Below are 15,910 nucleotides of genomic sequence, written 5' to 3'. Positions count from 1 at the left end.
AAAACAATGGGGAAATGGAGAAATAAAAAAGGAAAGGAAGTGGAAAGTAAGGAGAAAATGGGCAAATGGGGAAAATAAAGTTAAACAGGAAAAGGAAAGAATCGAGAAAAGTAGGAACATTTAAGGAAAAAAGGAAAAGGAAAGACAAGACGAGAAAAAAAAAAGTGTAAAAAGAAATTAAAAGGAAATAGTAAAAGGAAAGCAAAATGGAACAGAAAGTAAAGGGAATGGTGAAAAAGAAGAGAAATTAAAAGGAAATGGAAAGTGAAAGTGAAAAAAGGAAGGAAGGGAAAAAATGGTGAAAGAATCGGGACATGAAAAGGAAAAAAGAGAAAGCAATGAGAAAAGGAAATGGGGGATTAGGTAAAAGGAAAGGAAAGGAAAGGAAAGGAAAGGAAAGGAAAGGAAAGGAAAGGAAAGGAAAGGAAAGGAAAGGAAAGGAAAGGAAAGGAAAGGAAAGGAAAGGAAAGGAAAGGAAAGGAAAGGAAAGAAAAGGAACATTTAAAATGAAAAAAAGGAAAGAGAAATAGAAGGAAGACGGGAATGAAGATAGGAAAAGGAAGTGAACTGAAAGCAGTTAGAATAAGGAAGAAAAAATACAGGGAAGAGAATTTGAAAGATGTCAAGAAAAGGATGGAATAAAGTGAAATAAACAGAAAGAGAAATAAACAAAGACAAATGAAAGGAGGAAGAAGAGGGAAGAAAAAAGGGGCAAAAGATAAACGAGAAAAGAATACAAAGTAAATGAAAAAGGGAAAATAAAAATGACAAATGAAAGGGGAAAAACTGTAACACGCTTATGATTACATATTTCTATTAACTGCGGTCAAATAGATTAAAACCAAGAGCATTCCTGCCGTTTCCTGGAAGTGCTCTACTAAAAGACAACAAAGCCTTTTTGTCCTGCACTGAATAACGACATCCTCACAGGAGAGAGAAGTTAAAAATAGTTGAAAGCACAAACAATAGAAATTAATGAGCTAAATCTTGCAGACCTATCCCACGAGGCCAAGAGGGCTCAGAAGACAGAAAGAGAAACTCTCCCGTCTGAGAGACGGCCTGCTGTCATACTTGATGTTTCCTTCACAGCGAAGAACAAAAAAAAATCCCTCACAGCTCCCACCGATCTGTCCGTGCCAGATTCCACAGACTGCCATGACGGCATTGGACTGCTTTAATCATCGGTGATACGTCAGCGCTCGTCTCTCTCTCTCTGTACCGCTCGTGTGGATCGCTGGTCCGAGCACTAGGTGTCTCCTTTCATCCACCGATGAGCAAGAGGAGGATCTGACGCAGGGACAGCAGGCTGTGCAGGAGACCGCAGGAGCGGAACTGAAAGAGTGAAATCTGGGTGCATGACAGAGCGGGACAGGGGTCATCAGATGGGTTTGAACCAAGTCATGCTTTTAACGCAACACAGATCAGTGAGGAAGACCCCAAAAACAGAGTTATCTTTCTTTTCTTTTATTTCAAATAGTGCACATTTTGTTTCCGGCTAGAATAGCATAAATCCATTTTTGACATTATAAATGCACATTTATATTAGTTGCATTTGTAATTGGTTTTACTGGCTTTCTGCGACCTATCAGTTGACTGCAATAAATCACATGCGGTTTTGAGGGTACAAGATCATATCCACAGTAAAGCACATCACTCATCGTGATGGCACTGGTTATGTTGCTATGTCTTGTGCCGCCTACATAAACATAATAGTTGGGAAAACATAACCTGAGGTACTGTCTCTTGAATACTGTAACGTGGCATTACTGATGGGCTGCTCTGTGCTTAAGGTGTGTGAACGGGATATGAATAGTCAGAGGGCATGTGGAAGGATCTCTATTCATCATTTCTATTAATAGGTTGAGTCCTTCAAGCAGATCACCCTGAGAGATGGGCTTCTAGTATCTGTCGGTAACGTTCACATGCATCAGCACAAAAATATGGGCACATATAAACGTGTTACTGAAAATATTACACTAATCGTCAACAATTTACAAAATATGAAGTCTGGGCAAATAAAAATGTGAACTAATTAATTCCATACTTTTTGGAACTAATTAATAAGAAGTTTGGGGACAGTAAGATTGTATTTATCACACACACACACACACGCATATATAGATATAGAAGGGAGAGAGAAATTAATGAAAATAATTAACATTAAACTGATAAAAAGTGATATTAAAGATAGAAATATAGAGAGTGACAGTAAAGAAAAAAAAAAAAAAACACTGTAGTTTTATTAGAAATATTAAATAGGACACCTGTTTCTAAAACTGATGATACTACTACTACTAATAATAATAATAACAACTGTTTCTTGGCACCAAATCATATTATTTTAAATTGTAACAACTTTTTTTCACAATAAGAAATGTTTCTTAAGCACCAAATCTAAAGGGTCATGTAACTGAAAATACAGGTTTGCCATCACAGTACTAATATATATATATATATATATATATATATATATATATATATATATGGAAGAGAGTTATTTTCAACTCTAATAATTTCCCACTATTTTTAATATACAGTAAATGCAGCCCTGAAATACTTAAAATACTTTAAGGAAATCATTAAAATAAAATTGATTCAATTAAATATAAATAAAAAAAAGCAAGGAGATCATGAACTCAGAGTATTTCTCTACACGCAGCATTTTTATTTTTGTGCAGCCGATTAACTAGTATTAACACCCATAAACACACTCAAGCGGCTTGTTCATGTCACACAAACATATACACACACAATTAGAGATTCCAGCTCTTTACCAGCGAGCGTTTGGAGTCAGAGGGGCGAAAAAGCGCTTATAGAGGCTCTTATCTTAGAGGACGCATTAAGATATCTGAGCCTGATTGACAGCCTCTTCAAACGCACACATAAAGGGCTTTAATGAGCATTATGGAGTATGCTCACCTCTGACTTTAACAGAATTATAAACAATCCCACTTTATATAACTGACCTTACAGGTGATCTGTTTTCCCCCCTCCATATTCATATGTGAGATTAAGAGAGCATTAATATTAATGAGGGGTGATTTTCCTAAGTAAATAAGCTGTGTTATCAGAAGATGAGTACTGAGAGCTCTCTCTCTCTGTGTGTGTGTGTGGTTAAGGTTTAAGCAGAGATATAGCGATGTTACAGCTCACAGAAATACACTTTACCTCACAACCCCCACAAACAGACTTTAACTCTTATCAGAAGTATCATAGATGGGCCCTTTGCTCCTAAAGAGACAGAATCTAGAACATATCACCAAAATCCTTAAAGAAACACCACTTGCAGTATATGGCACTTATTGGCTCTGAGCTCTTCGTGGTGATCAATATATCACTACAATTCCCTATTGTCAGTGCTGTTAATGTGTTACAACACAGTAACACTTTCTGAATTTGTACTATAACTGCATTTCGAACAAAAGTAACACAGCAGAATAATGTGTTAATGAGTAACACAGTTGCACAACATGTTACTTTAAAAGAAACACTTGCACAAACCAAACACAAAGTAATGTTGAATTTAGGTCATTTTCAATACAAACCTATTTTTGCCTGAGCGGTGGCTTTGAGGATGCCGCTATGGTCTCATGTATTTAATGTCTGCGTCACATAAATGGGGTGTAGATTAAAAACAGCATCTGTCTTGGCCGAACCCGTGGGACACACAGAAAGGTTACTAAATGTATCACTCCACCTTCTGCTGGGAGATCTGAATACGTAGTTATAGTGTGACTGTAGTCTCGAGAGAGCAGTGCTTCCACCTCTTTGTGTGTACATATCCCACAACTCATCTATAACATGCACTCACAGAAAGGACTTCCTTAAAGGGGTCATGTGATGCAATTTCAAGTTTTCCTTTCTCTTTGGAGTGTTACAAAAGCTGTTCGTGCATAGATGAGATCCCTAAAGTTTTGCAAGTTTGCATCGCTCGCTTTTTGTAACCGTCATAACTTGGAGAATTAATATAGAATAGAGAACACTCACACAGAACAATGTATTAGTCTTGAGTAGAGTGGTACATTATTAGAAGCTGGTTTTGAAGTATTTAATTCACTTGATTTATCAAAAAACTTAATTCTGGTTGTTATAAAACATTTTGGTTACCATATATAATATATACAATTACTCACACCGTGATATAAGATTTAGCTCATACCGCCCACCGCTAGCAGATGGTTAACCACAGCAGCCTGATAGATTTCATGCATAAAAACCGCACTCGTATAGAGAGCTAAGATCTCTATATACACACAAACACATGCATCTGGTCCCATGTTTCCAGCATTGCAGCCTGAAACTGAGGTGATTTAGCACTTGGTCGAGTCCAGCTGTTTATTGATCCATCTGTCTGTCTGCACAGGTCTAGATCAGTCAAATCTATCCCAGGCCTCTTCAGAGGCCAGACGCTCTTCTAGCACCAGTGTGTAACTAATGAAACCTGGACACAGTCAACACCAGGCAGGTGGAACCAATAGCCCCCCCGCCGCCGACCTAACCACCGTCGCAATTAAAGAATAAAGAAATAAAGAAGCCACAGTACATTGAAAAGAGCTGGAGGCCAAAAATTAAGGTTTGCTAGAAGTTTGGATAGACCTGGTATTGCTAGTTGGGGGTTACAAGTCATCTTTTATTTCCTGAAGCAAATTAAAATAACATGGCTTGGCAAACGATATGTTCGGATAATGTGTTCTTCTGGCATTCAAAATAAATTAATTACTTGTGGAAAAAATTCCTCTCCCTTCTACTCTCTGTTGTCTGCTACGCCTCCCTCCTAGCAACAATAATTGCAGCCATTTCAAGCGGCAAAATAGTTAAGACATGCTTTTTTGAGCGTTATATAATGGCGCAAATGCCAGTAATTTGACGAGCGCAAACGTTAGTAAAACGAGTTACGTGATTCGTTCAAACACTCTCCTCCCATAACTTTTGCGTCTGAAAGGGAAGCTCAATCAGGCACAAAAATAACTGTGTCCACGCCTTTTCAGCGCTAAGGTCGTCACTGCGCGTCTTTAGTAAAACCTGACCGTACTATTTTAACGTCAAAAGACCGGCTTTTTTTTTCAACCCATAGCCCTAGACTGTATACAATTCTTTCTTGATTATATATATATAACAATACAATTTAAAACTTCAATATTATAACGTTTCCTGTATAATTTGCAGCATTAGTTGAGATTTTTTAAGAAAAAAAATATTATTTTAAGAAATATTAAGTAAAATTGACATTTTGTATATGGAATAAATTCCAAATTAATCATATTTGAATCTAGATTGGGGAAGGAAGGAAGGAAGGAAGGAAGGAAGGAAGGAAGGAAGGAAGGAAGGAAGGAAGGAAGGAAGGAAGGAAAGAAAGAAAGAAAGAAAGAAAGAAAGAAAGAAGAGAAAGAAAAGAAAGAAAGAAAGAAAGAAAGCGAAAGAAAGGAAGGAAAGAAGGAAGGAAGGAAGGAAGGAGGAAGGAAGGAAGGAAGGAAGGAAGGAAGGAAGGAAGGAAGGAAGGAAGGAAGGAAGAAAGAAAGAAAGAAAGAAAGAAAGAAGAGAAAGAAAGAGAAGGAAGGAAGAAAGGAAGGAAGGAAGGAAGGAAGGAAGAAGGAAGGAAGGAGAAGGAAGGAAGAAGAAAGGAAGGAAGGAAGGAAGGAAGGAAGGAAGGAAGGAAGGAAGGAAGAAAGAAAGAAAGAAAGAAAGAAAGAAAGAAAGAAAGAAAGAAAGAAAGAAAGAAAGAAAGAAAGGAAGGAAGGAAGGAAGGAAGGAAGGAAGGAAGGAAGGAAGGAAGGAAGGAAGAAAGAAAGAAAGAAAGAAAGAAAGAAAGAAAGAAAGAAAGAAAGAAAGAAAGAAAGAAAGAAGGAAGGAAGGAAGGAAGGGAGAAAGAAAGAAAGGAAGGAAGGAAGGGAGAAAGAAAGAAAGAAAGAAAGAAAGAAAGAAAGAAAGAAAGAAAGAAAGAAAGAAAGAAAGAAAGAAAGAAAGGAGTAGAGTAGATGGCATCTACTCTAGATAATGCCCTTAATTCTATGGCTCAGACAAAGAATGAAATGCTGGTAATTATGAGAGAGGTAATTTACAGAAGTCTAAACCAAAATCATTTGAATATATATATATATTTTGGAAAGGCGCATCTCCAGTGTTCTGCCTCTTTTCCATCCAAATGAAAATGTGAAAAAAAACAATCAATATGGCTTTGAGGTCCTAAGGGTCAGAGAAAGGGTGTAAAATCCTTTGAAATTTGAATAAAAATGATGGCTTTTGTTGGTGCAAGAAACCTCGACAGTCATCACAAGTAGGCTCGCTGGAACCTTTAAAAACATTTTCCAAGTATTTAAGTGCAGTACAATTCCTCAGACAAAACGCAAAGCGCATATGAATGGGCTCTGTCTTCGTCTAGTGCGTCTAAGTGCATCTTCAAACGCCGCAGCCGGACGGCACACTCGAGCGGTGTTTGAATGTCAGCCTCTGCGGGGGGCTCTAATTGCACACCCACTCCAGCTAATAGGGCAGCATGCAAAAGTTTAGTGCTGCATCGCCTTCAGGTTTCGTTTCAAAGCGTCCGCACCCATTCGGCCCTCACAGGTACGTCTCCCGCCTGTGTTTACCATTCTCTCAGAAAGCGCCGCTGCTAGCATAGGTGACTGACCTCAATTTCTCTCACTTTTCTCTCCTGCGGAGCCGGTGAATACCTGCTCATAAATAACGCCGCTTTGTTTGGCTGCGTCCGAGGCCGGCTGAAAAGAGCCCGTGCTGAATTTCTTTGTCTTAAGCAGAAGTGCGACGCAGGTTCTCTATGATGGGTATAAAATACGCAGGAAAGCAAACGCTGAAGAGATTATTCTATTTATCCTCAGACCCGAGGTGCCGACTGTCCAGAAAACAAACATGGATCTTTAAATAGACCCTTGCGCCAAACTCTAATGGTGAAAACAGGCTTGGAAAGCACAGTGTGAAACCGTACTGAGATATGTTACCTGTTTCTCACACTGGCCGTAGTCCGGACCCTGGTCGACCTGGAAGAACGACAGCTCTCCTCGGTTCTTGGCCATCTCGATCAGACTCATGGCGGTGCGGACGGTGGAGTTGCGGGCATGTACAAACACCATCACCTAAAACAAACAGATAGTACAGCAGCACTGGGTTAGGTTACGTTTGAGGTCTGGAAATCAACTGAGCTGCCTGACAGAAATTCAACTTCATAAATGACTGAATTTAAACACTCTACATAGGCAGGAATTCATGCGGCTTAAGTATGATGTTCGAAAATGAAAGATTTTGGTTGAAAATTAACTAGTAATGATTTTGACCTAATGAGCCATTTACATGACACCATTTGAAAACTAAACACTTTTTATGCATTTTGGCCTTTCATTTACACAACAACAGCAGATAACACTTTATTTTAAGGTGTCCTTGTTACACATAGTTACTATTACAGAAAGAAACAATTGCGAATTGAATCACATTTTGAAATCTGTATCAAAAGTGATAGAAAATGTGAAATGTTTTGGACATCTTCAATATTTTGCAGCCTCTTTTTAAAAATGTCACAATTGAGTATGGCATCTACTCTAAATAATGCCCTTAATTCTATGCCTCAGAGAAATTATGTTCCCTTTTTATTTATTTTTGTCTTTTAATCTTGCCATTAAATTAAAAAAAATATATATATAATATAATAAAATAAAATAAATAAAAACCATTCATGAATGAATTATGAGAGTGGAAATTTACAGAAGTCTTATCAAAATCAGATTTGAACCAAATTAACCAACAAAAGATTTTGATCGAAAATGAATTGGTAATGATTTTGATAATGAGCCATTTACATGACACCATTTAAAACATCATGTGCATGGTTATTAAATGTTCACATAGTAATTCTTTACAAAGTGGCATTGCCAACAACTGGCCTGGCATGCGTAAATTAGAAAAAGACACCCAAAGGAAGACATTTTAGCACACAGTTGGTGTGTAAACTGAAAGTAGGGAGCTACTAGAAACTCAAGACATGATGCTTTAATTTACTTATTTGAAAACCCACACTGATACAATTCTATATAATATAACTGGATAAAGATGCACAGAATAAACTTCTATCCTATTTCACACGATGAACCCATTTTCCTGGCCTTTCCGCTGCATTGAACTGCTTATTAATAAGCAGTGTTTCACACAGTGTGGGGGTGGCGATGGCGCAGTGGATAAGACACATGCCTTTGGTGTGAGAGACCCGGGTTCGAATCCACTGTGAGACACCAATGTGTCCCTGAGCAAGACACTTAACCCCCTAGTTGCTCCAGAGGCGTGCGACCTCTGACATTTATAGCAATTGTAAGTCGCTTTGGATAAAAGCGTCAGCTAAATGAATAAATGTAAATGTAAATGTTTCAGCACTGATTGAAACATACTAATAAAAATTTACAAACTCTGGGACTATTACATGCAAAAGTGAACCAGCGCATCTGGCCTCTTAAGTTCTGGATTGTTCTCTCTCAGACTGACAATGCAGAAGCCCCATCCACAGCGAGCACATCAGATGTGCAGAAGGGCAGAGCGGTGCCTATGTGCCACATTAGTCAAAGGACAAAAGAGGGTTGTAATTTTCCTATTACACTCAGGCTGCCCTTGCAAAGCAGTCAATACGCCAGACAAAAACAATCAATAACAGAAAAACAAGACAGTTATGAGATGGCAAAAAGACCTCCCTCCCTCTCTCTCTGTTCTTACTGTCCTTTAACTGAAAGAACTGACAGTGTGAGAGACACTGGAGGAGGAGGAGAAAAAAACTGACCTACTGTTCTCTTTGCACATAATATTCTAAAATATTAATTCCCTACAGAGTTGATACAAGAAGATATTTTTTTGGTCCATACAGTGGATGTCAATTCTGGTTACCAGCAATCTCCAACGTAGATTGTGTACCACAGACGAAAGTCATATTGGTTTAAAATGACATGAGGGCGAGTTAATAATATAATTTTTAGTTTTGAAGGAACTATCCATGTAAATAAAAATATGATTATCAATTTCAATGATTTCAATTAGTAGTTTTTCAGTTTTTTCGATAGCAAACAGAAAACATTTAAACTAAATTAAACATTCAATAAATAAATAAAAACAAAATATTTTTCATTTTGCTTAGCTCTTCCATAACAAGAATAACAAAAAACATAACATGTCTTCAAACGTACTTATTAAATATTTATGTGCTTATTAATTGGTTTCTTCCTTTAATCAAATGAAATGAAATATGTACTAGCATTATGCTAAAAAAAATTATAATGAAACAAACAAACAAACATTACACTGAAATATTTTACATATTATAAATATGCAATATTATGTATTATTATTAATATATTTTTAAATTATTTTCAATAATTTAACGACCCAAAGCTAATATTATATATATATATATATATATATATATATATATATATATATATATATATATATATATATATATATATATATATATATAAATACTGGTGAGAACAAAATTGGAAAAGAATGATAAGAGTGTAATAATAATAATCTGGATATAATGATCTGTTTTATTGTTAACGCACAAGTCATATAAACTATTACTATGTCCAGGGAAAAAAAATTAATCAATGCAAAAAATAAATAAATACAATAAGACACAAAATAAGACAAATAAATGAAGATTAGGTTCTCAGTAATATATGCATTTGACTAAACAAATGAGCACCACTCCAGACATGCCACATTGAGGGTTTGAAGCCAGAGGAGAAGTGATTTTCCGTGCCACACTGAATTGCTCTGTGTAGATGTGCTGAGTGTTGTTCTGTTTGTTTTGGGCTGTATTTTGCCACGGTCAGTACCTGGAAACAGAGCCAGCGCTTTGGCATTCATCACAATTGTTTGGGCCTGTGGATAATTGGTAGCTAATTAATTCATGATTGCTAATTTAAGAACAGCCTTCCAAAAAACACAAACATGTCCTTGACCACCTGCCAACATGTTTCTCACCAGCGCTCACCGCAATCTGCTCTTCCTCAGAGCACAGCGAGAGTGAGAGAGGGGAAGGAAAATGTTGGTTATTGGGGCTGGAAGGATGTGGAAACACTCTTTAGAAAACAGATTTAATGAGCTGATCGCTGTGACAAAGAAGAAACGTCATAAAAGGACAATACATGACAATGAAGGACAATGAGAGGCAAGAAGGATTTATTTGACATTGTCTGACTGTACTTCAGTGTTCTTTTCAATAATACCTCCTGGCCGCAGGGTGTTTTATTGTTCATCTTACAGAAATAGCTCCCATACTGTACTTTTTAATGCAACGTGTTCTCACACAGTATGGACTCACTGGGCACTAAGGTGACCACCTGGTTATTGCTCTGTTGCAGGGCATAGATGTGATTTTGCAGGACAATGCATGACAGCTGTATGAGTGATGAGTTTACTACTATTATACTTTGTAAATATTGATTTACATTAGTTGGAAAGCCTATTTACCATCACACTGGACTAGACATGTGCCAGTCTTTGGTAATGCATAGGCTATATCACGATAACGAACATGCACAATATTGTTATCCTGGGCAATTATTTATTATAAATTATTCCGAATTTTGAATGCATAATAAGAATACTTTTCCCATCAACTGGTCACAATGCACAACACCACTGTACGCTGCGTCAAAGACGCGTGTGCACTCTGATGTAAACAACCATGGATGAAGTGAGAGACGCTCTGGATCAGTGGTCTCCACACTAGGTCCTGGAGGGCCGGTGTCCTGCAGAGTTTAGCTCCAACTCTAATTAAACACACCTGAAGCAGCTAATCATGCTCTTACTAGGTATACTTGAAACTTGCAGGTGAGTTGGAGCTAACCTCTGCAGGACACCAGCCCTCCAGGATCAAGATTGGTGAGCCCTGCTCTGGAGTCTGGATGAAAGCACACATTCACTCTCTGACAGCAGATGGTGCTGAACAGCAGAAATGCCGCCGTTACCCCAGGAACCCCGTAAACAAAGCAGCTGCGCTATTTTCTGTTTCTGAAACGCATTTAAATGGTTTAAATAGCCATTCAGATGTTTGTATTCATTGTAGTGTTCATCACAGTGACAAATACTAAAGATTCAGGGCCCTATTTTAACGATCTAAGCGCATGGTCTAAAGCGCACTGAGCGGATTTCAGACCAAAAAAATATTGCGCCATTGACTTTAGACCAGGTTTGAGTTGGTCTATGGCGCAGTCTATTTTCAGTTCCTCAAATGCGCCTGAACACACCTCTTTTTTAGACCAGCACACCCATGGGCGCACAAATGGGCGCAAATGCATTTGCTTTTTAAACAACGCGGCGCAGGACAGGAAAATGAGAACTGCGTCGGGCTGAAACTAGCAAAAACACTTGCCGGGTGTATGATAGGGCCCTCAGTTTTAACAGGCTATTTATTTTCAAACTTTTTTACATTTTAATCTGGACTGAAACATGCCCTAGATATTGATTGAAAGTGTTTTGATTCTTTATTGTTCAGTCAAACTTTACATTAGGGCTTCATTAGTTAACATAAACTGCCAATGAAAGATTCTTCTAAACAATTCATTGGGGAAGTCGTGGCCTAATGGTTAGAGAGTCGGACTCGTAATCGAAAGGTTGCGGGTTCGAGTCTCCGGCCGGCAGGAATTGTACGTGGGGGGAGTGAATGTCCAGCGCTCGCTCCACCCTCAATACCACGACTGAGGTGCCCTTGAGCAAGGCACCGAACCCCCAATTGCTCCCCGGGCGCTGCAGCATGGCTGCCCACTGCTCCGGGTGTGTGTTCACGGTGTGTGTGTGTGTGTGTGTGTGTGTGCATTTGTTCACTACTCACTGCTGTGTGTGTGCACTTGGATGGGTTAAACGCAGAGCACCAATTTCGAGTATGGGTCACCATACTTGACAATACGTCACGACTTTTTTTTTTTAATCTTCGGTATTTCAATATTTAATAGCACGCTGTTAAAATCAAAAGTTGCAACTGTGTAATTTAATGACCTAAGAGTTGATTTGTTTTAACAAAGATGAACAACTTCTTTAGCAAATGTAGCTATTGCTCATTGTGAATATTAATGCATTAAATAAGGTTAACTAATGAGATCTTATTGTAAAGTGATACTTATTGATCTTTATTTCTTTTGCACTTTAATCTGTGTAACATGTTTAACTTTATATTTTGTGTAATGCTTTATTGTAGTTAAATGTTCAGTTATTTTTGTTATAAGAAAAAGGTTATTAAACCTGTTATACCGTATTATGACAACACCTTTTTTGCCGCTAAATTTCAATACCGTGATAATACCGTTTACCGTGATAAAAACATTAGCAATTAATCACATGATGAAAATATGATACCGGCATATCCCTACACTGGACGATAACGTTTTAAATTGCCAATAAGCTTTCTTAATTCTTAATTTCTTCACTCAATTTGTCCAGATTTGATTGATCCTATTAAATTTACTCTAAGGGACCGTTTCAGTCTGCAGAATATAATCAATTATTATCATTAGTAACAGGCTAGAAGGTAAAAATCACATTTTATATGAAAATAAATTTTCTGCCAGGACATTATCCAATATTTTTTTTATGGATAAAGTCTAAATACTGGAAAACACTTGTAAAAAAAAATAAAATACAATAAATAAATAAATACAGAAGATACACACACACACACATAGGCCTATGCTTTTTAAATGATTTTTTGTTTGCTCTCAATGCTTTCATATTACGTTTCCTTTCTCAAAACTTCCACAATACTCTTAAAAGACGTAACGGACAGGATCAAATGGATCACTACTTGCCAAAGATGACTGCCTCTCAGTGACCAACATCAATGAACTTGCATTACGATGACACCGAACAAGAAATGGAGATGTAAATCTAATCTGCACTCAGTTCATCTCTTTTTGTCCGTTTGCATGCCACTTGAGTTTGTGAAAGTTGAATTTGCACATACAGATACAATCACTCAAACTATTCATCTTGTCAACGTATGCATGGAGATTGAATTCCATCTCTCTCCGGCATTCCTTTATATTCAGACTCTCTCAGACGGCACAGAGTAGTCCTACAAAGATCCATAGAGACCTCCTCTGCAAATATTATTTATTAGACTTTTTTCATCATTGCAAAGCTGCGAGAAAGCACAGTCTACAGTAACTGCTGCCTCCGTAAGCGTATTAAAGTTCCATCTGCCTTGTGTCTGCCAACCACTGGCCCGACAGGGGGGCTAAGGGGGCATTTCATAAAGAAAATTCAATCCATCATGCTCCCACATGAAATTAATATATGTCACAGCCACTTCTGACAATTTAATATCAAGCTGAGAGAGACGCTCCCCACTGTACACTGCACCGGAAAGAGAACGCCTGCCATCTCTTCAGCTCACTTCCAGTTTCCACTCACCAAATCTCATGCCATTTCACTTATAAATGATTTAGCATTTAGTTCGAAATTCAATTTAATGGTTGGAGCACATTAAATCATGGCTCTTTCAAAAGAACAGATTTTTTCCTAAATCATAAGGGTTGGGAACATTAACCCAGTTACAATAGCTGCTAGAGCATTAATAGTTCCATCTCTGAAATCTGACTGAATGAGACATTACAGTAGTACACCAACCTGTGACCAGTAATAAACTGAATAGTTATTAATGTGGCAAGCTGCTACACAATGACTATTCTTTAAAAAATAAATTAAGTAAATGAATAATAATTATATGTAGCTTGTACAATGTCTTGAATACACCTCTAAAATTCATTATTAAAAAAAATGTAATATACTAATTTTCTTTTTTGGGGGGGGGGGGCATTTAGTCATTGTTATATCTATGTATTATGAATATAATACTTAAACTCTATTAATTAATCTTTTTTTTTTTTTACCTTGAAAAATATATTTTCTATTATTTTTTAGGAAAATAATTGTAACTAGGTGGATTACTTGATGTTTAAACCATATGACAGTATATTATTTTCTCACTTAAAACCTTACTAGTATGTACCGTATGTATGTATTTATTCATTTTTCAAGTGCTATCTTAAATAAAATATCACATTATATGAAATAAGTGTTGTTTTCATGTCCAAATACTTTTTTTGGGTCGCTGTATGTGGCAAGTCCTTTAACTAAAATCCTAAAGGTCCTTTAAACCGGTGGACAGTGTGAGATTAGATTAGACCATATATACTGCACGACCAGGACATGCAGTTAAATGCATAACTCATGTAGCCTTTAGAGCAAGAAAGAATATGGACAAAATCTAAAAACCACACCAAAAAAACACAAATAAATCAAACAGGAGATGGGAGCGTGAGACACACAGAGCATTTGCAAGGTGGGAGGTTATGTGGTGGTAAGAGTGGGGTTGTTTGGAGATTTATGAGATTTAGAATTGAGTTCAGGATGAGGCACAGGGCACAATATACCACAGCTACCGCAAAGCCTGTGACCTTCAGCGCTGGAATACAGGAATGATGATTTTCAATTAAACCGCTAAACCTTCCCAAGAAGGCCTTGCTCATGGCCTTTCATTGTGTTTCTCCTTGAGAAGACACTTCCTGAACATACTCAAAAAGACAAATGATGATCAGGTGACCAGATCAAAGACAGCGATACATACAGCATGTGGACATGTGAAAATGAGCAACATTTTACCTGGTGACCCGCTCTGATCTGCGTTAGGACCTTCTCATAACAAACCTCCTCCATGTCATGCAGCTGCTGGACCTGTGACGAGAACACAATAATTACAAAGACATTTCATATTTCTGACTAAAGCATGATTGAAAAATTCATTGTATTTAGCATAGCTTGAGATTTCTTGGCTGCTCGGTACCTTATTTGTAGACTTGATGCCAACAAAGCTCTGGCCAAGTGGAACAGGACGAAAACGACTGTCAAAGTAGAACAATCCAATGAAAGGGTTGACATGCAGGAAAGACGCCACATCCAAGTAATTTGGCAGAGTTGCTGAGAGGCCAAGTATGCGAATCATGCTCTGGGTCGACTCCACCTAGAGAAAGATGGATACATGGTTTTGAGTGTATCAGGAATTATCAGGAATTTTGCATTGGGTTTTTCATGCAAATTTCCCGTATTGACCAAAAAAAAGCTGCTCGTTTGAAAGTGATTTCTGTGTAAGCTGTGATTTATATATCGCTACACTACTGACAATAGACAACGAAGCTGCAAAATTCCTCAAAGATTTTGCTAATGTGACCTCAACATTAATAAAAAATAAATAAATATATACAACAAGAAAAAAGGAATAAGCACCAACTCCAAGGCAGACATAGCTGATTACAAATAAATACATTAATTTATTGTTTGTTGTTAACAATAAAAATAAACCACAGAATAAATTTATATATATATATATATATATATATATATATATACAGTGCCCTCCATAAGTATTGGAACAGTAAAGACAAACTGCTCTGTTGGCTGTGGAGTCAAGACATTTGCAAATATGATTAAAAGATGAATATGAGACAAAACTACAGAATGTCATATTTTATTATTAGCCGTTTCAACACATACATGTTTTACCAAATAAAAAGAACAGCACTTTTAGAGTTCATCCCACTCATTGATGAGAGCATAAGTATTGGGACAGTTGAACATAAGGCAGATATAAAAGATTAAAAGCTATTATTTAGTTGCAGATCCCTTGCACACAATCACAGCAGTGAGTCTGTGACCCATAGACATCACCAGACTCTTGGTCTCATCCTTTGAAATACTTTTCCCAGCCTTTAATGCAGCCAATCCCAATTGTTGTTTGTTTTGGGGAGTTTCTGCCTTTACTCTCCTCTCCAGCTGGTGAAATTCATGTTCAATCAGATTTAAATCTGGAGATTGACTTGGGCAATCTAAGACTTTCCATTTCTTTGCCCTTATAAATTCC

The 15,910-nt window shown here is 37.3% G+C and overlaps 1 protein-coding gene across 2 annotated transcripts in view; it reads right to left on the bottom strand.

Annotated features, from left to right (window-relative positions):
• Positions 1-15,910, bottom strand: part of ascc3 (activating signal cointegrator 1 complex subunit 3) — a 174,354-nt gene that overhangs the window by 52,610 nt on the left and 105,834 nt on the right. For both annotated transcript variants that reach the window (XM_079445871.1, XM_079445872.1), the window contains exons 12-14: positions 14,837-15,013; positions 14,656-14,727; positions 6,957-7,091 (exon numbers count right to left, since the gene is read on the bottom strand). In XM_079445871.1, coding sequence (XP_079301997.1) covers positions 6,957-7,091; positions 14,656-14,727; positions 14,837-15,013 — 384 coding nt within the window. The remainder of the gene's footprint in view (positions 1-6,956; positions 7,092-14,655; positions 14,728-14,836; positions 15,014-15,910) is intronic.

Source organism: Barbus barbus, assembly GCF_936440315.1.
Source record: "Barbus barbus genome assembly, chromosome: 21".
Lineage (NCBI taxonomy): Eukaryota > Metazoa > Chordata > Actinopteri > Cypriniformes > Cyprinidae > Barbus > Barbus barbus.
This window is presented reverse-complemented; position numbering and strand designations above follow the sequence as displayed.